General features: G+C 36.8%; 1 protein-coding gene across 3 annotated transcripts; it reads left to right on the top strand.

The window, feature by feature from the left end:
* The first annotated feature begins 234 nt into the window (after positions 1 to 234).
* ZNF367 (zinc finger protein 367) lies at positions 235 to 24,055 on the top strand. Of its 3 annotated transcripts, none has more exons than XM_074204489.1 (6): positions 235 to 303; positions 609 to 1,723; positions 12,944 to 13,094; positions 16,611 to 16,730; positions 17,529 to 17,667; positions 21,551 to 24,055. In XM_074204489.1, the coding sequence occupies exons 2-6, from the start codon at positions 1,286 to 1,288 to the stop codon at positions 21,771 to 21,773; spliced, it is 1,071 nt and encodes a 356-aa protein (XP_074060590.1). In that variant the 5' UTR covers positions 235 to 303; positions 609 to 1,285; the 3' UTR covers positions 21,774 to 24,055. The 3 variants fall into 3 exon arrangements, with proteins under 3 accessions (XP_074060590.1, XP_074060589.1, XP_074060591.1); XM_074204488.1 differs by having other exon boundaries at positions 252 to 761; positions 1,010 to 1,723; XM_074204490.1 differs by having other exon boundaries at positions 269 to 303; positions 612 to 1,723.
* The last annotated feature ends 1,642 nt before the right edge of the window (positions 24,056 to 25,697 follow it).

The raw sequence follows: 25,697 nt of genomic DNA, 5'->3' as shown, positions 1-25,697 counted from the left end.
TGGGCTCCCGGCCATGAATTCTGCCGTGACTGCAGCCCGGCAATTTCTTTAAGGCTTAAAATCCGCTCTCCTCCAGAGATTCAGGAGGAAGCGATTCCTCTGGCAGGCTGCGGAAGGGGGTGGGGAAGCGGGGCGGGGACAAGGACCGAAGCCAGATGAAAGGAGGATTCCATCACCATTATTGCCTCTGTCCCTTTAAACAGCACGTGACGCAGACGGTTCGCGCGGGAACGGCTCCCACGCACAACAGCAGCGAGCTCTAGACTGGGCGGGGTCCCCGGCGCGCGGGTTAGAGCCAACCGGGTACAACCGCCTCGCTCTTTCCACCCGGACTCCACCTTTTCCCATCAGCACTAACCAATCACCTCCCCGGTCCTGGCCCGGCCCCTCTTCGCTCGCGCGGCCCAAAAACCAGACAAACAGAACCAGAGGAAAGAAGAGGGTGGGGCTTGCCTAGGGGCGGGTCTCCGAGGGCCGCGCGCTCCCCCAAAGTTTCGAACCTTGTTGGCCCGAGGCAGAGGACAAAATTAAGAGCAGTAGCCAATAGCAAAGCGCAAAGCAATCGCGCGCGCTCCCCCAGGCCCTCCTCTAGCCTCGCCTCGCTCCAGCAGGAAAAGCTTCGGGGATTGTCTATTGGTTGGAAGGGCCTGTCACTCAGCCGAAAGCCGATTGGGTCCTGGAACATTGCGGTGATTGGTTCCGCCCAGGCGCGAAATGTAACGCGGGAAAAGCCGGAGCAGGGACCTCGGTGGTAGCAGCAGGTTGTTATTTTCCGGGGCTTGGGAGTTTGGCTTCATTGTCACTTCGGGGCAGCGTGAGAGGTCCGAGCCGACTGCGCTTCCTTTCCACCCCGCCGTCGCGGGGGGACATCGGGGAGGAGGAGGAGGAGGAGGAGGAGGTCCGTCCTGGCGGGGGTGGGGGGGTCTCTCCTCGCCTCGGCTTCTTCAGGATCCCGAACCTCCTGAGCGGTAAACTCTGCTCCCCCCCCCCCGCCCCCCGCTCCCGACAGCTACCGGAGGGATCCGGGGAATCGGCGCCGCGGCCTCGGCTGCGATGAGTCTGCGGCTGTTGGAGTGACAGATTCGGCGCGGACGGTGCTGCTGGGGCCGGAGCCCGGACGCCTCCGAGCCCTCCCCCGACTCTCCGCAGCCGGGGAAGCAAAGCCCGCGCCGTCGTGGCCCGCAGTCCCCGCCGCGGCTGCTGAGCTCGGCCGGCCGGCTAGTGGGCCCCGGGCGGGCGTGTGTGCGCGTCGCGGGGACTCGGGGGGCTGGCCGGAGAGGAGGGGATGATTCGGGGGATCGAGGCGGCCATGGCGGAGAACCCGTCCCCGCTGCTCCAGCCGCAGCAGCCGCCGCCGCCCCCCGTCATCTTTTGCCACGATTCCCCCAAGCGGGTCCTAGTGTCAGTCATCAAGACGACCCCGATCAAGCCCAAGCGGAGCAGCGAGCAGGAGGCGCCGCCGCCGCTCATCCCCACCAGCCCGGGCTTCAGTGACTTCATGGTGTACCCTTGGCGCTGGGGGGAAAACGCGCACAACGTGACGCTGAGCCCCGGGGGGCCCGGCGGGGGCGGCTGCTGCGGGGCCCCCGGGGGCGCCGTCTCCCCCGCCTCTAACTCGAGCAGCGCCCAGCAGCCGCTCCGGGGCCGGGGCCTCCCGGCCTCCGCCGTGTCCGGGGGAGAAGAGGAGGAGGAGGCGGGCAGTCCGGACAGCAGCCACCTGAGGGTGAGTCCCCCCCCCCCCCCGAGAGCGGCCGGGAGGAAGCGGGGGGGCGTCGCAAGGAGGAACGAACGGGGGCGGCTTCGGGCCCGTTAACGGGCAACCGATGCCTGCCGGCCCAGGGGAGGAGCGGCCGGGGCGGCGGAGAAGCGGAGGGAGGAGCGGGCGGGCGCGGGGTGACACTGGCCCGCACCTGGGGCCGGGAGGCGGAGGCCCGGGCGGAGCGGGGCCGAGTCTCCTCCCAGCGCCCGCCACCGCGGGAATGGAACAGGGCGGGGCGGGGAGGAGTTTAAAATGCTGGGCTCGCTTCCCGGGCCGGCGGCAGCTGCCCCGGCGGCTGTCAGGGGCGCCCACGTCACAGCCGCGCGCCAAAAAACGGGCCTGGCCGCCGCGCGCCCCCAGCCCCTGGGGGCGGGGAGGGAGGGGGCCGGCCCGGGGCCGGGCGCGCCGCGGGAGCGCGGGGGCGGGGCGGGGCCGCGGCGCCGGGTGGAGCTGGCCGGCCGCCCCGGGCTCCGGCCCGGGCCCTCCCTTCCGGACCGCCGCGGTCAGCAGGCTGCCCAGGCTCGGCCTGCTGCGCCCGAGCAGACCCCGAGGCAGGCCTGGGAGCGCAGCGCAGGGCCGCGAGGGAGGGCCCCGCTGCCTTGCTCTCTCCAGCTCCACCGACTCCTGAAGGCGCCTCCCCCGCGGGCTCTCTTAGCTTTCGTTTCGCCGCTTTTATCCTGGAAAACACAGGTCTCCCGACTGCTGGAGGCGAGACGCACCGGAGCTTTGGGATTTCGGATTCTCCGTTACAATTAAGAAGTGAAATGTGATCTTGAAACTAAAGGACTCACTCGGGCTACTATGTTGCCACATGGTGGCAATGTTTGCCGGGTCGGATGGGATATTCAAAAGTAGCACTTTTAAAACGCAACATTTTTTTTCAGAGTGTAACAGTTATTTTAGATTTACTAGTTGTTTTCCGGAAATAACTTGTTCAGAGAAGACTATGTGTTAAGCGCTAGATGCTGTAGGAAACACGGTCTAGATTACACTTTCTGGAATGAAGTGCAAGGAAAGATAATCAATTCTGGGGAATTTCAAAAGCAGGAGAAATGACGTGGTAGCTGTGGCCGTGGAGGAAGGAAAGGATTATCCAACCATGCTTCAGGATGGGATAATATTTAGCTTCTTTAAAACAAAATGGGTAGGGTTTTTTAAAACATGGAACTGAGCAAGGGAATAACTGAAAAAGTGTGGGGCTTGGGAAAGAATATCCTGCAGTTTCCTGAAAAGGTTGTTTTGGAGGGGGGGAAATGGGAAGATAAGGCTGAAACAGCATATTAGGATCAAATGTGAAAGACATTAAATCCCAGGCTAAGCACTTAGGATTTTATCTTATAATGTCAGGAAGCCACTCCGGAGATTCATTCAAGAAAATAGCATGATATAAACTGTTAGAGATATTAGTCTGGCAGCAACCTGAAGATTTGAGGAAAGGAGGGTAATTTCAACAAGTAATTGAGGTGACAAGTGATGAGTGGGAGTTGAGGGATTGGAGAAAGATTTCAGAGTGTATAGGGCAGCTCTTTTATTGGATGCATGTTATAGGAAAGGGAAAAATGAAACGTTTCAAGTCTGGGTGACTTTCGTGAGTTGTGGTGTGGTGACAGAAGAATATTTTTAGGGAGATGTTGGGTTAGGTCAGGGACACGTAAATTTTTGTTGCTGGGCATATAAGTTCATCTATGGTATCTCATGTGGAGAGTTAAAGGAGAGAACTTTGAAAGCTATTTGACATTGTATCAGAAAAACAGAACATATACTTTTTTAATTTTTTTTAGGTTTTTTTTTTTTGCAAGGCAAATGGGGTTAAGTGGCTTGCCCAAGGCCACACAGCTAGGTAATTATTGTCTGAGACCGCATTTGAACCCAGGTACAAGGCCGATGCTTGGTGCTTTATTCACTACGCCACCTAGCCGCCCCCCCCCCCCAGAACATATACTTTAAAAACATTTTTACAAGCTCATTTACAAAAATACAATCCTTTAGAATAATAAAACTCAGTATTAGAAGGGTCCTAGGAGGTTTTCTAGTCTACATGGAAATCTTTGGGAACAAGGCTCAAAGGATACAAGCCTGAAGTTTTCATAAAGACTGATGTAAAAACAATTTTCCTGATAAACTGTCAGAGCAACCCATTTCATGTACATTAAACACCTTAAGTGACTGCTTAATATATTACTTTTAACATTTTGTTTCATTATTTCAAAAAGGAAGGTGATTAGCCCTCAAATACCAATTATACTTTAGTTTCTACAAAACTTTCCTTCAAAAAATAAGTTTTATCAGTACTTTTTCTTTTTTCCCCCCTCTGATGTTAAGCTCAGTGATCCAATCTATCAATGCAATTGAGTGCAGTTAAATAAAACACCAACATACATGCTATGTTTAATGTCCACACTTCATTTCTTTCTTCCGTTTTACCATTTCTTACTTTTGTCCACTAGTTCCCTGTTGAGACAAGAAAAGCAAATACACCACCTTTATCACCATTAGTCATTGCATTGATAAGAGATCTAATATCTTATTTTCCTTTACATTATTGTGGTTATTATGTTAAGTATTTCATTTTAATTTGTTCATTTCATTCAGCATTCCCAAGTTCTCTGGAATCTTAAGGCACAGTAATATTCTATATGTTCACATACAACAATTTGTTCAACCATTTCTCAATTGACAGGTATTCACTTTGTTTCTAGTTCTTTGATGTAAAATGTGCTTCTATTAAATATCCATAATAAAGTTTAAATTTCCCCCTTTCTCTTACTTCCTTAGGAATAAAGATGATGTCCTGGTGATTTGAAAGCTTCCAGCTAAACTCAATTCTTTTTAAACCACCTCAAGTATAATAAAAACAAACAATTAATTAATAAAATTCATTACCTAGGCTTTATTAAGTTCCTGTTCTGTGGCAGGCACTGGACAAGGTGCTGGGGATACAGATAGAAAAAGGATGGTTCCTGTCCTTAAGGCACTTATATTTTACTAGAGATAGATAACATTTTCATTGTTAAAGGATCAGAATATATACAAAATATACAGTGATGGGGTGGGGGATGGTACTAACAAGGTAGGGGGAGGGTATCAGAAAGGCCTCTTGAAAGGAGATGGGTTTTTCAAAAATCAATGGTCCACACTATTTTATCTCTCTTCAGCTATGAAACAGATCTGCTTCCCACTCTTAGTTTTCCTCTTCTTTGCCAGGAAGCAATTTATTTTGGTTTACCTGTCACTTTATCAGTGTTTATTCACTTATCACTGGAATTCAGAAGAAACTATGACTTACAGCATTGACTATATATAACTGTAAATATTAATAATAGCAGAAAATAAATTTCCCTCAGCTTAATCCCTTGCCATTGTAACCTAGTGTCCTTTGTTATCAAGATGATTGGAGCAAGCAATGGAAATTGCAGTAATGAGAGTCATTATTTTTCCCCCTTCCTCTGTCACCCAGTCCCTGAAGAATCTTATGACTATGAGCTCCTACTCATATTTTTAAAAGACTATTGTTTAATTGGTTAAGTTCTATCTCTGGTACTACCTGCTTTTTTTTTCAGCCTAGGAATAACTTATTTCAAGCATAAAACTAATTTAAAATTCAGGATAAGTATAGCAATGGAGTTATTTTGGGGAGTATTGATTATATTTCCAGAGTAGTTAAAAGCAAACTAAAAGATCTGGTGAATAAATCTCCAAGAAGGTAACAGGTGAAAGTCCATTTAAACTTTTCTATGAGTGAAATCCATCCTTTAAAAACTTAATATAGTTTAGTATTGTTCATTGAAGTTCTGTATGTTGTGCTTTACTTCTTAAGGATATGTGCTTTGCCTTGTAACTATGTATATTTATTTTTATCAACATAGTCTTTAATGAATATAATACTTTTGGGGGGTATAACACTTCATAGGAGAATATTATGTTAGGTTTTGTTTGTTTTTTGCAAGGCAATGGGGTTAAAAGTGGCTTGCCCAGGGCCACACAACTAGGTAATTATTAAATGTCTGAGGTCGGATTTGAACTCAGGTACTCCTGACTCCAGAGCCAGTGAGTGCTCTGTCAACTGCACCACCTAGCCGCCTTGAGAATATTATCTTAACAGAGATAAGCACATACACATGAAACAGCAGTATAGTAGATAAAAATAGAAAAAGGTTTTGTTCAATATTTGTTGAATTGAGAATTGAAAAGGCATATAAATTTACATGTAAAGGTGGCAAAAATTTTAAGTTTAGGAAAACTATTATTTGGAGAGATTGGAAAATCTTTGTGGCCAGATATGAATCAGGATGACTGAAGATGACCCTTGATGTGAGGCAATAGGGATTAAGAGACTTGCTCAAAGTCATTTAGCTAGTAAGTGGCAAGTATCTGAGGCTGGATTTGAACTCCTGTCCTCCTGCCACTTAACTGCCCCTTCACTATACTATCATCTCAAATTCTTGATAGAAGATGCAATTTATATTCTTTTGGTTTAAATGCTTTCCCTTAGGTATACAAACACTTTGGTTGGGTAAAGCCTCTGAATCATCCATAATTTAGTAAATTGCTTTTATTCAGATTGGTGTTTAGTTAAAATCAACTTCAATAAATAGTAGATTTGATTGATTAGCCATTCTGTAGTGACCCACTAATTCCTCAGGCTCCTCCAAAAAAAACAAAATAAACATGAGAATTCAGACTTTGGCACAAGGGTAGAGGTTGGAGACTGGAAGAGGGTTCTGTGTTTGATATGGATGGTGGTGGCTTTTGGCATTGTTTAAAAAAATGACAAAATAGTAACAAAAACTTAGGATCTGGTTGTACCTATGAATGAATGTCTCCTTTTTTCTGTTGTTAAACCAATTAGGACTGATTTCTTCCCTTTCCTAATGTGTCTGTCTTTATATTTCAATCTAGATTTCTCCCCCCCATCCCTTATAGAGGCCATATAGCATAAAATCATGGTTGCCTTTTCATATTTCAGAATATTCACTGAAGGGAAAATTTCTCAAACCTCAGCCAACTTAGTGAAATTAAGTGTTTAAACCTTGCTAGGGAAAGCCTCAAATATGGTCTAGTACTAGGCCCATATTAAAAACCTTTACATCTTGTTAGGAACTGTCAGAACTTGTACTTGACTGGCATCTCTTTGGAGAGCCCTCTATACTATAATGAATCCAGTTGTCCTATTTGATACTATGTAATTGTCAGCTTTGTTATTCTAACTAAAAAGGAAAAAATTCATTAAGTGATACTGTACTTATTTTTTTGATACAATGAACTGACAATGTTTCATGTTGTGAAAGCATGACATGACTTCCCTACTGTAAGGATATGTCTTTCTCCTTTTTGTTGGGAAATTTTGAGAAGCTTCATAAAAACATTAAAGTCCTTTGAACTATATATATCTGCACTCCTGATGAGAATTTTTACTATACATGATGATATTTGTCTTTCATTATTGAAGAGCACCATGACATCAGGGAATGCCATGACAAACACATGAATTGGATTTGAGTTGGGGGGGTGCTGTGCTAAGTCACCATCCTCACTTTCTCCTTTAGAGCCATCTTGGTCCAGTGACCAGATTAAAAAACAAGGCAACTGGAGATGTTCCTGGATTTGAGGAAATTGGGGTTAAGTGACTTGCCCAGCTAGTAAGTGGCAAATGTCTTGAGGCTGGATTTGAACTTCTGACTTCAAGGCCAGTGCTCTATCTACTGCACCACCTAGCTGCCCTTTTACTATACATATTTATCACATGTGTACAAGCATCTAGACAAGATAGATATTTTTAGACTGCTAAGTAATTTCAACATTTGATTTTTAAGAATGCTTATACCAATGAGTATTAGATTCTGTTTAAAATTATCAAATCACTGGAAAATTTATACCTTTTCACTGTGAAATTTTATATAATAAGCAGTTGAAAAAAATCAAGCACATTCCAAATTGTGTCAAAGCTAAAAAAAGAGTTCTTATCAACACTGATTTAATTACAGGACCAGTTAAGATTTTAATTTCTCCCATCCTTAGCAAAATGAGGGATTATTTGAATTTTAAAAATGAATTCAAAATGGAAGAGTAGAGCTCTCTTAACATTCTTTTCTGAATAACTTTAAAATAATTTGTCAAATCTTGTCCTGGAGTTCCATAGCCAACAAAATATCAAGGTGAGATATTTTTCTAGGCCAAGATACCTTAGAAGGTTATCAGGAGAACTCTGTGACACTTATTTGCTTATAGTGGCAACACCAGCAGTGGACTTTGAATACCTTTGGGAGTCTCAGCCCAGAGGCTAAAAGGAAATTTGACAGCGGGTCACATATATGCACCAGATGGCATGGCATCTAAATTCTTAAAGGAAAAGTTAAATGAGTTACAGGAGGAAAAAGAAAATAAAACTACACTGGGGGGGACTTCAACTTTACTTTTTCTGAATTAGATAAATCCAACAAAATAAATGATGACAAATTTAAGAAGATGCATTTAATTTTAGAAAAGTTAGAGGTACACCTCTGGAAAAAAATAAATGGAAGTAGAAAAGAGTAAAGCTTTTCTTCAGGTGTGCATGACAACTTCACAAAAATTGACAATGTAGTAAGGTCTTAAAAACCTCATAAATGGAGAAAGGCAGAAATATTAAATGTACCCCTTTAGGACTGTAATGCATTAAAAATTGCATTCCATAAAGGGTCTTGGAAGCACAGATTAAAAAAATCAATTGGAAATTAAATGATCCTAAAGAATTAGCAGGTCAAAGAAGTAAAAGAAACAATAGTTTCATTAAGATAGTAGCAACAATATGACAAAATATCAAAATTTGTGGGATGCAGTCAAAATGGTGCTTAGGGAATATTTAAATTTCAATATTTATAACAATTTTTAAAAAGAGCAGATTAATGAATCTGGGCATGCAGTTAAAAAACTAGGAAAAAATTAAAAATCCTCATTTAAACATCAAAATAGAAATCCTGGGGGCGGCTAGGTGGGGTAGGGGCGGCTAGGTGGTGTAGTGAATAAAGCACCGTCCTTGGAGTCAGGAGTACCTAGGTTCAAATCCGGTCTCAGACACTTAATAATTACCTAGCTGTGTGGCCTTGGGCAAGCCACTTAACCCCATTTGCCTTGCAAAAAAAACTTTAAAAAAAAAGAAAAGAAATCCTGAAAAATCAAAGGAGAGATGAATAAAATTGAAATAAAAAAAGGTTGAACTAATAAATAAAACCTGGAACTGATTTTATATATATATAGATATATATCTATATATATAGATATAGATATATATCTATATATATGTATATGTTTTGGCAAGGCAATTAGGGTTAAGTGGCTTGCCCAAGGCCACACAGCTAGGTAATTATTAAGTGTCTGAGACCGGATTTGAACTCAGGTACTCCTGACTCCAGGGCTGGTGCTTTATCCACTGTACCACCTAGCAGCCCCTTATATAAATCTATAAAATAGGTAACCCATAGGTGATTTTTTAATTTAAAGAAAATACTAACTTAGCAGTATCAAAAGTGAAAAAGGAATATATCACTAATAAAGTTAAAATTAAGGAAATTATTAGGAGTTATTTTGCCCAATTATATGCCAATAAAACTGCTAAATTAAGTGAAATAGATGAAATATTTGCAAAAATGTAAATTTTCCAGCTTAACAAGAGAATAAATAGAATATTTAAATAACCCCATCTTAGAAGAATTTGAAGAAGCCCAAACTCCCTAAGAAAAATTCCTAAGATAAGATGGATTTACAAATTAATTCTACCAAGCATTTAAAGAATGATTTATTTCAATACTATTTAAGCTATTTGCAAAAATAGATAAAAAGGAGTCCTAGCAAATTCCTTCTATAATACCAAAATGTTTTTGATGCCTAAACCAAGGGAGAACAGAAAAAAACAAAACAACACAGTAGGCCAATTTCTCTAATGGATGTTGATACAAAAATCAAAATAAAATATCAGCAAATAAATTATAGCAATATATCACAGAGATCACACACTATGATCAAGTGGAATTTAAACCAGGAATGCAGGCCTGGTTCAATATTAGGTAAAGTATAATCATATAATTGATTATATGTAACAAGCAGTAACAAAAACAACAAAAATCATGATTACCCAATAGATGAAGAGAAAATTTTTGACAAAATAGCACCCATTCCTATTAAAAAATGGAGCTTACCTTAAAACAAGTGGTGTCTATATAAAACCAAGAGCACACATTATCTGTAATGGGGATAAGTTAAAAGCTTCTCAGTAAGATTAGTGATGAAGCAAGGATGTCCAGTGTCACCACTATTCAGTATTGTGCTAGAAATGCTAGTTACAGCAATGAGACAAAAAGAAATTGAAAGTATAAGAATAGTCAATGATAAAACAAAAAACTGCCATTTTTCAGATATGAATGTATATTTAGAGATTCCAAGGGAACCAACTAAAAAAAAGTTGGAAAAAATCACCACAGTTACAGTATATAAAATAAACCCACATAAATCATCAGCATTTCTGTATATTACCAAAAAACCCAAAAGGAAGAGATAAATGCCATTTAAAATAACTACCATTTTTTAAAAAATGCCATTTTATATTATAGACAATATAAAATTTTTGTGAGTTTTATCTGCCAAGACAAAACCAGGGACTATATGGACACAATTACAAAACGATTTTCACACAAATATAGATCTAAACAACTGAAGAAATGTTAATTGCCTATGAAGGATGAGTCAATATAATAAAAATGACAATTCTACCAAAATTAATTTACTTGTTTAGTATAATACTAATCAAACTACCAAAGAATTATTTTATACAGCTAGAAAAAAAATAATTCATCTAGAATAACAAATTCAAAATAGCAATAGAATCAATAAAAAATGTGAAGAAGCAAGGTAATATCACATTTAAATCTCTGTTACAAAGTGGCGAACCATCAAAACACTGGTACTGGCTAAAGAGATAGTGGTAGATAGTGGAATAGATTAGTCACACAGTGTGTGACCATAGTAAACTAGTGTTTGATAAATCCAAAGATCCAAACTTTTGGGGCTTCACTATTTGACAAAAATTGCTAGGAGAATTGGAAAGAAGGTTGAAATAAAGTAGGCATAGACAAACATCTCACATAGTTTGCCAAGATAAAATCACAGTGGGTACATGTTTTAAAAATACAGGGTGATAGCATAAGCAGATAAGGCAAGCATGGAAAATGCTGCTTGTCAGATCTAAGGAGAGAAGAGGTTATGATCAAAGAAAAGAGAATCAAAGGAAGAGGATCCCCATGGATAATTTTGAATACCTGAAGTTAAATTTTTTGCACAAGCAAAACCAATGCAGCCAAAATTAGATGGAAAGCAGGAAATGGGTGTGGGGAGGAATTTTACATTGTTTCTCTGATAAGGCCTCATTTTTCAAATTTATAGAGAACCAAATTTCTAAAAAGAGTATCTCCCAATAGATAAATGGTCAAAAGGATATGAACAGTTTTCAGTAGAAATCAAAGCTATCTGCACTCATGAATCACTTTAAATCACTATTAGAAAAATTAGAACAATTCTGCAAATTAAAAGAAATTCAAATTAAAACCAATCAGATTGTCTAATATGACAGAAAAGGAAAATGACAAATGTTGGAAGGTATGTGGAAAAAATAGGGACACTAATGCACTGTTCTGAATTAGTTATTGTGAATTGTCGCTGTGTACTAGATCAACCATTCTGAAGAACAATTTGGAACTATGCTGAAAGACTTTTAAATTGTACATATCTTTTGACCCAGAAATACTGCTACCAGGTATGCATCCAAAAAGAGATCAAAGAAAAAGGAAGAGATCTAGAAAAGATATTTTAGTAACTCTGTGGTGGCAAAGAATTGGAAATTGAAAGTATGTTTATCATTTGGGGAATGGCTGAGCAAGTTGTGGTATATAATTGTGATAGTATGTTAATTTCCTACAACAAATGTTGAGAGGGATCCTGTCAGAAGAACCTGGGAAGACTCAGATGAATCGATGTGGAATGAAGTGAGAAGATCAAGGAAATCATTTTGTTCCATAACAGCAATATTGTGATGCAGATAAATTGTGAGGGATTTAGTTACTGTGATCATCACCATGATTGAAGGCAATTCCAAAAGATTCATTATGAAAAACGCTATTCAATCAGAGAACTGATGATCTGAGTGAAAACTGAATCTTTTCATTTTATATTTCTTCTCTTTTATTTTAGGTTGCAACTTGACTAATATAGAAAGGTTTTGTATGATTTCACATGCATGAGTGATATTCTACTTGCCTTCTCAACTTGCCTTCTCAATGAGTGGGGAGGGCGTAGTGAGGAAAAGAATCTGGAATTCAAAAAGTTTTTAATGTTAAAAATAATTTTTAAAAATGCTTACTCCTGGGGCAGCTAGGTGGTGCAGTGGATAAAGCACCAGCCCTGGAGTCAGGAGTACCTGAGTTCAAATCCGGTCTCAGACACTTAATAATTACCTAGCTGTGTGGCCTTGGGCAAGTCACTTAGCCCCATTGTCTTGCCAAAAAAAAACCTAAAAAAAAATTCTTACTCCTAACAAACCACCGATGTACCATTTATGTAACTTGTCTAGTAGGGAAGTTGGGTATACACAATGAGTTGATGATTTCTTTATCCTTTCCCAGAGCTGACGATGATTTATATTGTCATTTTTAACCCCCATTCTCAGTTAATAAATTATCTCAATTAAATAGATTTTTAGATATTGACCATTTATAAATTAGACATGAGAAAAAATACTCAAAAACTTTTTGTGGATTGTTGTAGATAGACTCAATCAGTAATCAAAAATATACAGTCAATTTAATTGTCCTAGGATTAAATAGATAATTGAAATCCTTTATCATAGAAAAATTATATGTTCCACAAGTTTACTGTGATCACAATTGTGATTATATGTGAACCAGTTTTAGTAACTTTGGGCTTTAACCAAACTTGTTATTTGAATTAACCATTTTTTGAAATCACCTAAGTGTTTTATGATATTGCATTGTGATTGAAGGGTTTATCATTGCAGTATTACGTATAATCATTTAACGCCTCATGTTATTTTTTTTTGTGGGAGATAGGGAGGAGTGTTGGCTTTCCTGGTAGGAGATTCCATATAAGTTGCATAAAACAATGATGTTTACAAGACTTTTTCCCCTTTTCTAAATGTAGGATGGGATCAGACGTGGTCGACCCAGAGCAGATACGGTCCGGGATTTGATAAATGAGGGAGAACATTCTTCTAGCAGAATCCGTTGTAACATCTGTAATAGAGTATTTCCAAGGGAAAAATCTCTACAGGCACATAAAAGGACTCATACTGGTATGTAAAACAGTTTGTAAAGTAGTAAATATATTTTAGCTGAAATTCTTAAAAAATGTTTAGGCATATGAATAAACTTTTTATTGAAAACTACATCTTTCTTGTATTTATTACCATTATATTGGTGTGTTAAGTGAAGGATAGTATGTTCAGATGACCAAAGGACCAGTTTTGGAAATTTGAATTTAGGTCTAGTCTTTGATGTACATTAACTCTGTGACCATGGGTAAGTGATTTAACCTCTTATTTTCCCTAGACAACTCCCTACTACAACAAAACTGCATATCCAGTTCAAAACTGTAAAGCTTTTACAAATATGGGAGTAGGGAAAGATGTATTTATGTTAAATTCATCTGTTTGTGCTTGTTACAGAGACTTATTTATTTGTGATTAAAATAAGAAAATGGATAACAAGTTGGATAGTCCTTCTGAAAATGTCATTTTGAGAGAGAGAGCTCTCAGTACCACAGGAAAGAATTCATTTATTGTATGTCAATTTGTAGGGTCAAAATTAAAAGTATTACATGGTACACTTCTCTCTAATTCAGGACATGTATAATTTTTAAAAAAAGAAGTTATAATTTCCACTCTTTACTCACTGGTATCTTAAACTCTTCTATTTTGGTATTCTTTATTCCTTAACTGAAACTACATGTTCTAAGTTTACCAGTGAACTTTTAGCTGTCTAACCTAATGGTCTTTTCTCAAACCTCAAATATACTCAAACTTCTTGGCAGTTTTTTACCACTCTGCCTCTTGAAGAGGCTCTTTGGGTTTTTGAGAACCTTTTTTGGTTCTCCTCATATCTTTCTTACTATTTCTTTTCTGTCTTCATTACTGGGTTGTCATTCATACCTTATCCTCTAACAGTGCGTATACCCTGAGGTGTTATGGACCCTTTTGTCTATCTGTACTTATCGAACTCTTTCAGTTTCCATGGATTCAGTTAACATCTCTAAACAAATGTTTCCTAGCTGTAGTTTCTAAACCCTCTTCTTCCTTTTGAGCTATAGTCTCTTCTCTTCAATTGCCTTTTGAATCTTTCAAATTGGATGTCCCCTAGGCTCTCAAATTTAAAACATCCATATACTCTTCCCCAAACTCCAATTCTCCTATTTTTGTCAGTCATAACCATTCCAGTCATGCAGATTGTGACAGTGGAGTGTTTCTTTCACCTTAGGTGCCAAATTTGATTAATTCTCCTTTTATGTATTTTTTATCCATTCTCTTCTGTCCAATCACATGGCTGCTATCATGGTTTTGGGCCTCATCCTCTCTCACCTGGACTATTTTTATGGTCTTCTAATTGATCTCCTTTTTCAAATCTCTCCTTCTAAGTTCTATGTAACTGCCAAAATAATGTTGCTAAAATACAGGTCTAAGCATTTTGCCCCTTTGCAGAAAATTACAATGGTTCCCCATTACCTCTAGGTACTAGTCACTTCTCTCACTTCACTTTTGTAGAATACCCAGCTTCCTTTAAAACTTTGCACCAATGCTACTGCCTAGCATGACATCTTTTCTGTTTACCATTGGCTGCTATCAAAGCACAGATTTAGAGCTAGCGTGGAATAGTAAATAGAATTCTGGATTTATAGTCAGGAAGACTTGGGTTCAAGTCCTACCACACATCCTTTCTAATTATAAGACTTTGGGTTTGACTTAAGATTCATCATCTACAAAATATGGATACTAATGGAACCTACATAGGGGTTCAAGTAGGGATTATATTAGCTAATATATGTAAAGTATTTTGTAAACCTTAAAGCTCTGTATGAATATTAGCTATAAGTATTTGTATATATTTTGTTACCTTCTTATATTGTACATCTTGTTTTCCTCAATAGAAGGAAAGTTTCTTGAGAGCAAGGACCAGATTCTCGAAGTATACAAGTACTTTCCAGTAAAAACATCACTAATTAAAAGGCCAGTTATATCATATTTTAAAATGAATAGTCACTCTTTTGAGGCAAATACAAGAAAGTAAGCTAAGTTCATTCTTTTGTAATAATCATTTATGTAGCATTTACAGCTTACAAAGCATTTTGACATAATAATCCTATGAAACAAATAGTACAGATATTGCTAGTTTAATTTTAGAGATGAAGAAACTAAGGCATAGATAGGTTGAGCAACTTACTCAGGCATTAGCTAGTAGGTGGTAAAGTAGTATAGCCAGGACCCATCCATATCCTGAGTCCAAATCCAGTGCTTATTCCACTATACCATTTCTCTTGTTAAATAGGTAAGACTAATTTTATAAAAGTTGTTCTCTCAACAATTTGAACATTTCTACATAACCTTATTTTCATTATGTGTGTGTGTATATATATATATATATATACATATATATATATATATATATATATATACACACACACACAGATTTTAGGTAAAAGGATTTTTTGCTCTTGAGTTATCAAAGATTTTAAGAAGTATTATTAATGACTTTTAAAATGATTTTAAAAAAATGCATGACCAATGAAACAATAAAAGTACCAGTTTTATTTGATACACTATTCCATCTAAACATTATTCTTTTTGAAATGACGCTAGTATACTCAAATAATAAGTATTTATGAAAGATCTACTGTGTAACAACAATTATAAATACTATGTAACAACAAATTGTAAAAAAGTAAATGATGGGGTCTTTTCCTTTAAGGGCTTATGATATGCTTAAGGAGGTAAAGACTAAGACATTAAATAATTGAAAATAGTGAAAGCATTAATTGGTATGATACAGACTATTAGTGGAGAGAAGATGGAAGTTATAAAGTGGGGTTTTAGAATCTGCAACTGATTGAACATGAGGTTTGAAGGAGAAAGAAGAGTTAAAGATGATTATAAGGTTTTGAGCCTGGATGCTGGGAGATGAAGTTGAAAACAAACTTATTTGGAGGAAGGGCAAGTTCAGGGACAGAGGATGGGAGTGGGGGGTGGGTGTCAAAGGACAAACAAGAATTACTTTTGTGTCAGAAAGTTTGAGATGTCTATCAGATATCCAAATGACAATGTCCAATACACAGTTGGAAATGTGTGAGATTAGAATTGAGAAGAGAAAGTATGTTTGGATATTCAAGGCATATAATATGATTGGTGATGTAGAAACATTTTCCTGGCATGATTATGCAGGATGAGTTTGAGAAGTGAGTATAGAGAGACACAGAAGCAAGTGTGTTGCTAAAATTTTCATGTGAGATGTTGAGGATTTAGAAGAGGGTGATGACAGGGATGGATAGAGAAAAAATACATTAGGAAGGTTCAATCCAATATGTATTGGCTGACAGATACAGAGAATGGATGAAGAACAAAGAAAAGATGACTCATGACTTTGAGTCTTGGTGATTTGAAGATTAAGCCCTAATCAAAATATTGCTATGTTCATAGGTAGATACCTGACATTACAAAATTGCTTTGGACTTCTGCTTCTGGTGTCTGTTTAGGCTGAAAAGAATCAATATTGTTTATGCTTATTTAGCAATTATTTGTTTAAAAGTTTTCTTTGTTTTATAGGTGAAAGACCTTATCTGTGTGACTACCCAGACTGTGGGAAAGCTTTTGTTCAAAGTGGACAGCTCAAAACACATCAGCGTCTTCACACAGGAGAAAAACCTTTTGTTTGTTCTGAAAATGGTATGTTATATTCTTAGATCTTAAATTGGTAGAATGTTCATGGGAGTGGGTAGGATTACATGCGAGTTAAGGTTTAAAACATTTCTCATTTAAAAGAAAGTAGTTTTTATAGTCTTTATTAGCTTTATCAAAAACATTGTGGAGCAGCTAGGTGGCGCAAGAGCACTGGCCCTGGAGTCAGGAGGATCTGAGTTCAAATTTGACCTCAGTCACTTAATAATTACCTAGTTGTGTGACCTTCAGCAAGTCACTTAACCCCATTGCCTTAAATAAATAACATTAAAAAAAAACATGTTGGTTTTCATTTCATTTTAATATGTGCATATTTTCTGTGGAATGTTTGGTTTTAAAATATTTAAAATTAAGCTTATAATTCCTTTTTATAAAACTGTTCAATTGTAGGTGATTATAATAATAATCATAGCTGATATTAAAGGAAAACATTAAATTATCAAATCACTCTTTATATAAGCATATTTATTATGATATGTATAACAACCTTGTGAGTTATGTAGAATAGTTATATGTCGTATACATTTTACAGCCAAGGAAAGTGAAGCTGAAAGGGGTTTACTTGCTTTTCCTCAGTTATAAAACCTATTATACATTTTAGCTGGATTTCAACTTGGGTCCCTCTGATTGCAAGTTCAGTATTCTATTACTAAATTTTATGTAATCCAATATAGGAAAATTCTGACAAAAACAGGGTGCTAAAGATTTCTTTTTCTTCTCATTTCTCGAAGTTTGAATTTGCATAATTCTGGTTCTGACAACTTTTCCCTAAACTTGTTTTTTAAGGATGCTTAAGTCGATTTACACATGCAAATCGCCATTGTCCTAAGCATCCTTATGCAAGACTGAAGAGAGAAGAACCAACAGATGGACTAAGTAAAAATCAGACTGCTGACAACAAGGCTGTGGCTGAGTGGCTAGCAAAGTAAGTTACCTAAAATTCAACATAATGTACAATAAAGTGTATGGTAAAAGAAATATTTTCCTTTTTAAGTAACAGCAAAAATTCATACTTTAGAACAACAGTTCATAACTTTTTGTATATGAAGGCCCATTTTTAATATCAAAAAATTTCAAAAAACATTTTATTTGATAATATCTATGCCATTGGTCTCCACTAATTGAGAAAATATATAATGACAAAAGATTCCTATGAATTCAATAATGCTTAAATGAATTTATATTTGTCGATTTCAAAAGCATTAACACATACTTCAAAAATATCTATGTGCTAGATATTGTACAATTCCATTTTTGGAAATATGCTCTGAAAAACAACTGTAAAGATCTTTATTAAAAGCATTATTTATAATAATTTAACTTAAATAATTGGAAAACAAGTATGTCAAATTACTATTGAATATTGAAGTTTATAAAATTTAAAATAATGAGATCCAAAAATATTGACATGTAACGATTTTATATTCTAATTGGGTAAATATGTATGAATAGATATCTGAATGCTATTTAAGTTAACTGAAATATCAGGTATTAACAGATAAAATAGAAAGTTATTTTTTATGAAGGATATAGTATAAATATTCATCAGAACACTACTCTGGTGCTGAAAAAGATGAGGTTATCTAATCCCATCCCCCATATTTTATATCTGAGAAAACAAAACTCTCAAAGAAAGATAAATGTCTCGTCCAAATTCACACAAATTTGGGTCCTGTCACTCCACATTTAATACTCTTTTTACTGTAATGATAACACACTATTCTCTCTAATATCTAACTAGTGTTAAAATTGAACTGCACCTTCTCAGAACTTATTTTATAGCAAAAAAGAATCTTAACATATTATTACAAGATTAACAATCCTCCTTTTGTAGAGAGAAACTCCTGATTATCTGGCAAATTAAAGATTTTAAACATCAGTTTTTGGTTCTAAAGGTTAGGTACCTTTTCTTAAGAACATTTTTAAAAAGTCCTTTGTTTCTGATGGTGTCATTGATGTTTTGAGGTAGGATTCTATGGTAGTTTCCCTTTAATGGTAGCACCCTTGGAAATTAGGTATGTAACATTAATATCATTAATTCATCAATAATCGTTTCTTTTAAAAATCTTATATTGACTTCTCTTATGCTTTGTTATCTAAAATTTCAATGTAATAGAAAGTCTGAAAAATTAGTGATCAGTTCATTGTATCCTATCAGTTTTTTTTAATTAAAGAGTTGAAAGGGATATAAGTGATCATTTTGTCCAAGTTATACCTTCCAGAAATCCCCTTTATAACAACTCTTAGAAGTGGTCTTGTCTTGTAGCTATTCCTTTATGATCATTAGGAGGAAGAGACAGCACATTCTACTTTTGATTAACTTCTACCCGTTGTTCCTGTTACTGTCTTCTCATCCCTGTCAAGTGACTTTTCCATAGTACAAACTTTTAAATTATTTGATGACATTTCTTCTTTTCTATCTCATCTTTTTTTTAGTTTAAATATCCCTTGTACCTTAAACCAGTATTAGAAATATGAGGACAAAACATGATATTGAGATTCCTGGTTATCCTGGGTCACCATTCTGGATGCTCTACAAATTTGTCAATGTCTCTTCTAAAACACAGTACACAGAATCAAATATTGTATAGAAGATGTAGTTTGCTCCACTGACACATTGAACCTAAAGTGCTCTTAAAATTCCTATGATTTTTTTTTCATATTGTCTAACTCACCTCTCTATATTTTTTGTTTATTTGTTTGCTTTTGAAGGTAATTGGGTTTAATTGATTTGCCCAGGGTCATACAGCTAGCAAGTATCTGAGGCTGAATTTGAACTCATGTCCTCTATCTGCTTTGCCACCTAGCTACTTCTCCTCTCTTCCTTATAGAATTATCCCTTTCACATCTCATGGATTAGGGGTGTGGCACCCTCAACATTTGGATAATCCACATAAAATTTTTTGGTCTTTCATATCAGAGAAGAAATATGAATTATTATGGTATTAAAGAATTAAATATGTTGATATTAAACAATACTATATATATTTTCATTGTTATCCACAGTGTCTGAAAAACTCCCCCAAAAGTCATGTTTAATTTCTTATGCCAACCATTGATTTATCAAAACCAAAAATCGAGACGTAGAAGCCATAACTGCTTAAAAAGTTGATCCTTTCTATGGGACTTTGTAGTTATCTCTATTTTTCTTACATGAATTGACTCACCATTTTTGTCTGATAGTAGTTTTTATTAGTCTGATACTAGAATTTTTGTGTTTTTTTTGTCTTTTGTCTTTTTGAGATTGGTCTCCATATTTTTCTCAGATTAGAAGTGCAGCAGCCACTTATGTATACAATCTCACTACTAAATGGCATAGAAACTTTGACTTGTTTCTGAACTGAATCAGTTTGCCTTTCTTTAGGCCAACTTGGTATCCCTCTTCTTTGTTCATCATATTGTTGTCAGACTTAAATTTGGATTTCTGATTGGCTTTAGTCTACTCATCCCCAAATGTCATGAGCTCATGAGTTCCACCAGCCTTGGCCTCCCCAGTCACAGGGATTACACACATAATGTCAGTGCAGTTTTGGTAGTTGACCAACTATGCTCAAATCTTAAAATTGGGGTGGAAGGAAATACAAAAGTTGGAAAATTTGTCTTTTAAACTTTAATCTTTTTTTTCCCAACTCTAAGATTCTACATCATTGCTCACATGAAAAATGTAGAAGGGAATTTTTTAAAAAGAAATCACAGAAATCAGACCAAAAAAATCTGCTTTACATATCAAACATTTCTTACAACATTGTTTTAATTATGTAATAGACCTTGAAGGTAGTTCAAACTCTATAGCTTGGTATTTAGAATTATCCACAATGATGATAATTGAGTCACTAGCCTAGACTTCTCTTGTCTAGATAACTGAACCCTATAGGAATTAGGAGACTGGGTTCTAGTCTCAGGCAAGTCACTTCATCCCTCCAGACAACTGAATTTCCTCATCTGTGAAGGAAATAGAGTAAATTGCTTTTTTTTAAGGTTTTTGCAAGGCAATGGGCTTGCCCAAGTGGCTTGCCCAAGGCCACACAGCTAGGTAATTATTAAGTGTCTGAGACCGGATTTGAACCCAGGTACTCCTGACTTCAAGGCCGGTGCTTTATCCACTGCGCCACCTAGCCACCCCCAGAGTAGATCTCTTAAGTTGCTTCTAGCTACAAGATAATAAGATCAACCTTTTTAGTGTTATTTACCAATTCCCTATATTACCCTCTGCTTTAATTAAATTGATCTGCTCACTATTTTCTAAACATAGCTTTATTAAAATTGTTCACTAACCTTAGATGATCAGTATCCTGTTTCATCTTTCAAATATAGTTGAAATAACCTTTCCATGATACCTTAAACAGCTACATTTTAAGGTTTTTTAGTATAGATACTCCAGAGGGTCTAATATGATGACTTTACTAGAGGTATTTTTAATTAATGGCTGATGAGTTAATGGAGTGAATCATCTCATTCAGGAGTTTTTGCTATTCAACACATAACACAATTCACTCATAGTATTTATAATTTATTTCTCTATTTGTGTATATATCATATTTTGCCCCTCATAACACAGACTGAAACCTAGTGTACAGATAATAAAGAGGAAATACTTTCTATCAAGTACTATGCTAAGCACTTGGGGTATAAGAAAGATTAAAAAGAAAAACAGTACCTGTTTTCCTCCAGTGCCAAGAACTAGTCTTTCTTTGTAGTAGGCATTGAGAGTATTGAGTGAATGTTGATTACAACTTTAAATATGTTTAAAATAAATTAAGCATCTTGAAGGTATCCTGGGAAATCAATATATATACTCTTTTTTTAAGGTATTGGGAAACAAGAGAACAGCGTACCCCAACCTTGAAAGGAAAGCCCATTCAGAAAGCAGATCAAGAACAGCAAGATCCCTTGGAATACATTCAGTCTGATGAAGAGGATGATGAGAAAAATGGGGCTCGCCGACTCCTTCAAGAGCAGCGGGAACGCCTGCATGGAGCTCTTGCTCTCATAGAGCTTGCAAATCTGACTGGAGCACCGCTTCGTCAGTAGCATCAAGAACTTAAATCATTCAATGTACAAAATCTACTGCCCAGCTTACTTAACAAGTAGATCCTTGGGCATAAGCTAAGCACCTTAATTTGCTTATCATAGGCTGCTATTCCGTAGAATTTATGAAGAATGTTATTGCCCCAGAACATGGGGTGAGAGAGAATTGCACTTTTTTGTATGGAAATGAATTAGATGTAAAGTTTTAAAGTATTTTGTAAATATGGGACTGCACAGTGCAGTGTTAAAAACCACATAGTGTGGGAAGCTAGATTTTGCAAGTTTAATGCATTCATTTTAAGCAGTTCTCACAAAAAGCACTTTCCAAGTATGACACTTGTCTGAAGAACAAAATGGTACACATAGCCAAAGAAGGTCGAAATAGATTATTTATCAAAACATTTAAAAATGTATATTAGTATTTTTAAAAAATACTGTAAACAATGAAACAGACAAGATAGTACCATATATATGCACATATGTATGCATATATATATATATATATATATACTTATATATACATGTAAGATATATTTTTAATTGAAAGATAGTGTGCCTATTAGGGGAAGAAAAATTGGGCCATTTTGAAAAAAGTGTTCTAATTTATCTGCTAGGAAACAACTAGTTATTTGAGGGGGTGGGATTAACAGTTCAGGATCTTCACTGTAATAACAAAATCAGTCTGGCTTTGTCTGGGGCTTTAGAACTCAGTCATATTTCTAGGCATGAAAAGCACTTGTTAAGTTGGGAACTTTTGCACATTACCAGAATTCTCATTTGCTAAAACTGAATGATTAGTCTTGCAAAGTCTAGGTGATGTGAAAACAATTGGTAATATTTTTCATATTATAGGCCCTGTAATAAGATTTGGCACTTGGCTTTTGTTAATAAAAGGGAATATTTACAGGGTTATTTTGATTCATAGTGAACTATTTAGATCTGTTAGCAAACACTAAATGTTAACTGTACTGCTTATTTAGAGATATTAGTAAATAGAAGCCTCCATATTTACATTTTCAGTGCATTAAGTCACCTTATTGCTTTACTTCAGAATAACATGCCAAGTTATCTTGTGTTCACTAAATTTAGCTACCAGTTAAACACTGCAGAAAAATATTAATTTCTCAAATAAGTAGGCTTCCAGGGATAATCATTACTGCAAGTGTATTAAAATTATATAGTGATTTTATGCCGTTTCCCCAAATAGATTAGGCTATGAAACATCACTTTAAGCTAAAGAGAAAAAAAACTAAAGCTAAGCAGTCCATCTCTTGTATAAGTCTGATCACTTTAGCTTTTGTTTTTAAGCAGTGACTAACAAGTATAGCACCATAATTTGTAGATTGCTTTAACTGGTTAACAGAGTAAGCATCAGAATAATAGATAAAGTTGGGCTATTTCAGCTTTTTTTTTTCTTAATTGAAATGCTATATCTTGCAACTGTAGTTTAAACATTTTAGGCTTCTTTTTTTCAAAAATCCCATTGTGTTGCAGTACACAGACATCCTGACATGTGGCCATGGGGAAGGGGATGCATTTAATTGTTAAGACATGTAGCTAAAGAATACAAAAGGAGTTGTGATAGTAGCAAATAATGTTTATGATGAGGACATATTTTGAAAATGTAATTCCTCTGTACAGTAGATTGCAAATCTTGAGGTTGTGGGGGTTTTTTGTAATAGAGAAATTTATATTTGTAATGGTATGAGATTTTGTTTGTAATCTGGTACATAGAATTTTAACTTGTTGGAGCACTTAACCTAAGTAGTAATAAGAGAGGCTGTATCATCTAAGTCATGAAGATTGTTGTCTCAAATGTTACCTCTGGAATTTTCCCCTCAAAGTAAAAAATTAAAATTGGCCAATTGAGAATAAGTTTTAAAAGAACTGAAGAGCAACACTCTTGTTTATTTTGGGACATTTAAACTACAACACATTTATCTGGCAGAGCATGGGTAGTAATTTAAACCCTGGTGCCAGTATCTGACATTGCATAGGAAAATAACATTTAAAGCCTTCAAAATTAAACTTTTTTTGTTCTATAGTTTCTCCAATCAGTTCTTGCTAATTTGAATAGTTAATTGGCAACTATATTTTAATTGTATAATTGGAACATTTTAATAAATTATTTTAAGCACTTGACTACAATAACATTAAAATCTTCCTTTTTTTGATATAAGCTATATTCTTTGGCACAAAATTAAATTGAGGTCTAAAATTGGAAGTGTATTAAGTCTGCTTTTTTGTTTTAAAATATGGTTTACATTAAAACTTTTTGAAGTTTTTTTATGCTTCACATGGCAAAGTTTATTTTAGCATGAGTTAACAGCATAAAAATATGCTGTAATTTTAATAGGTGTTCGAATAAAAATTCATTTTCACTTTAAATTTAAAGCATATGGCCATTCTTATCTAGTTTGAGCTAGGTAGGTTTTCCTCTATGGTTTATTATTAAAACTTATTAAGCTGACTTTTGTTTACTATGTTAACACTATTCTAGCAATGCTTGAAAGTATCATTAAAAGTAATTTAGAAAAGCCAAATGGATTAAAAAACTGCTCAACTATAAATTTTTAGAAAAGACTTTTTGGTGTATAACCCATATTTCCTCAACTGGAAAAATACACAATGTATTTATTCATTTTTGGCCTCTCAAAAAAATTCATAAACTGTTTATTTTCCTTTTACTTTATTTTCCTTCCTGGTCATCCATAAATCCTAGCTGATCATTATAGAAAGCTTTATGGTTTTAAAATACTTCATTCACATTATCTCATCTGATCATCACAATGACCATGTAAGATAAATATTGTAACAATTACCCCATTTTATAGATGAGGTAACTGGAGCTCAGACAGATTGAGTAATTTGCTTACCATCACACACCTAATAAATATCAAGATGGGATTTGAATCAAGGCATTCTTTCCACTGACCCACACCTCTTCTCTATTTGAGCAAATACAAGGATGATTAAAAAGGATTTAAAAGGTAGACATACTTCCACAATTTGAAAGAAGAGGTATCATTAAGTTTACAATTTCAAAAGTTCCCCTCCAAGCCCCAATTTTAAAGAAATAAGTTGCCATAAGCCTAATGTCTTTTATGGAGGTAGTAGGGTGTCCCAACTTGAGATTTCCTTAGTATAAGAGACTCCTGGAGGAGAGATTACCTCTGCCAATACAGATTAGCAACTGCCCTGAAATTCAGTCTTAATTATCCAGGCACTAAGATATTAACTCGGGCACTAGTCAAGAGTCACATGTCCCAGAGATGGCACTGGCACTTGAGTTAACAAAGCATTTATTAAGGGGTTATGCATGCCAGGCTGATGAGGGCTAGGAATGCAAGTAAACCTGCTACCAAGGAGCCCACAGTCTAGTGAAATAAAAAGTGCAATCTATGTGCAAAAAGATACCTATAGAATAAAATGGAGATAAGAGGGAAGACATTAAGGGGGACTGGGAAAAGTTTTTGTTCAAAGAATTGCAACAAGGCCAGCATCCATGGATTGAATATGTGAGTGAGAACGATGTTAGAAGACTGTAAAGGTAGGAGTGGCCCAGATTTTAAATAGCATTCACCACCAGAGTATTTTATATTTGATCCTGAAAGTGATAGGGAGTCATGTAAATTTTGAATCATCAGACCTGTATTTTAGGAAGATTAATTTGACATCTGAATGGTGGATGTACTGGACTGGGGAGAGTCTTGAGACAGGCATACGCATTAGCAGGGTATTCCAATAGTTTAGGCATAAAATGATAGAAGCCTGTACCAGATTGGTGTCAGTGTCAGAGGAGAACATATATGAGATAATATGAGAATAAGGACTTGACACCAGATTGAAAAATAGGGATGAATGGGACTGAGGAATTAAGGATGACAAATCAAAAAGTCTCAAAAATGATGGTCCAAGTTTTTATAA

Source organism: Macrotis lagotis, chromosome X (genome assembly GCF_037893015.1).
Source record: "Macrotis lagotis isolate mMagLag1 chromosome X, bilby.v1.9.chrom.fasta, whole genome shotgun sequence".
Lineage (NCBI taxonomy): Eukaryota > Metazoa > Chordata > Mammalia > Peramelemorphia > Peramelidae > Macrotis > Macrotis lagotis.
The sequence above is the reverse complement of the archived record's forward strand: the minus strand, read 5'-3'. Positions and strand labels throughout refer to the sequence as shown.

Excerpts from the sequence above, each read along its gene's own strand:
- ZNF367 (XM_074204489.1), top strand. The coding sequence starts at position 1,286 with ATGATTCGGGGGATCGAGGCGGCCATGGCGGAGAACCCGTCCCCGCTG. Across the intron at positions 13,095-16,610 it reads ACATAAAAGGACTCATACTG|GTGAAAGACCTTATCTGTGT; the intron begins GTATGTAAAACA and ends TTTGTTTTATAG. Across the intron at positions 17,668-21,550 it reads GTGGCTGAGTGGCTAGCAAA|GTATTGGGAAACAAGAGAAC; the intron begins GTAAGTTACCTA and ends TCTTTTTTTAAG.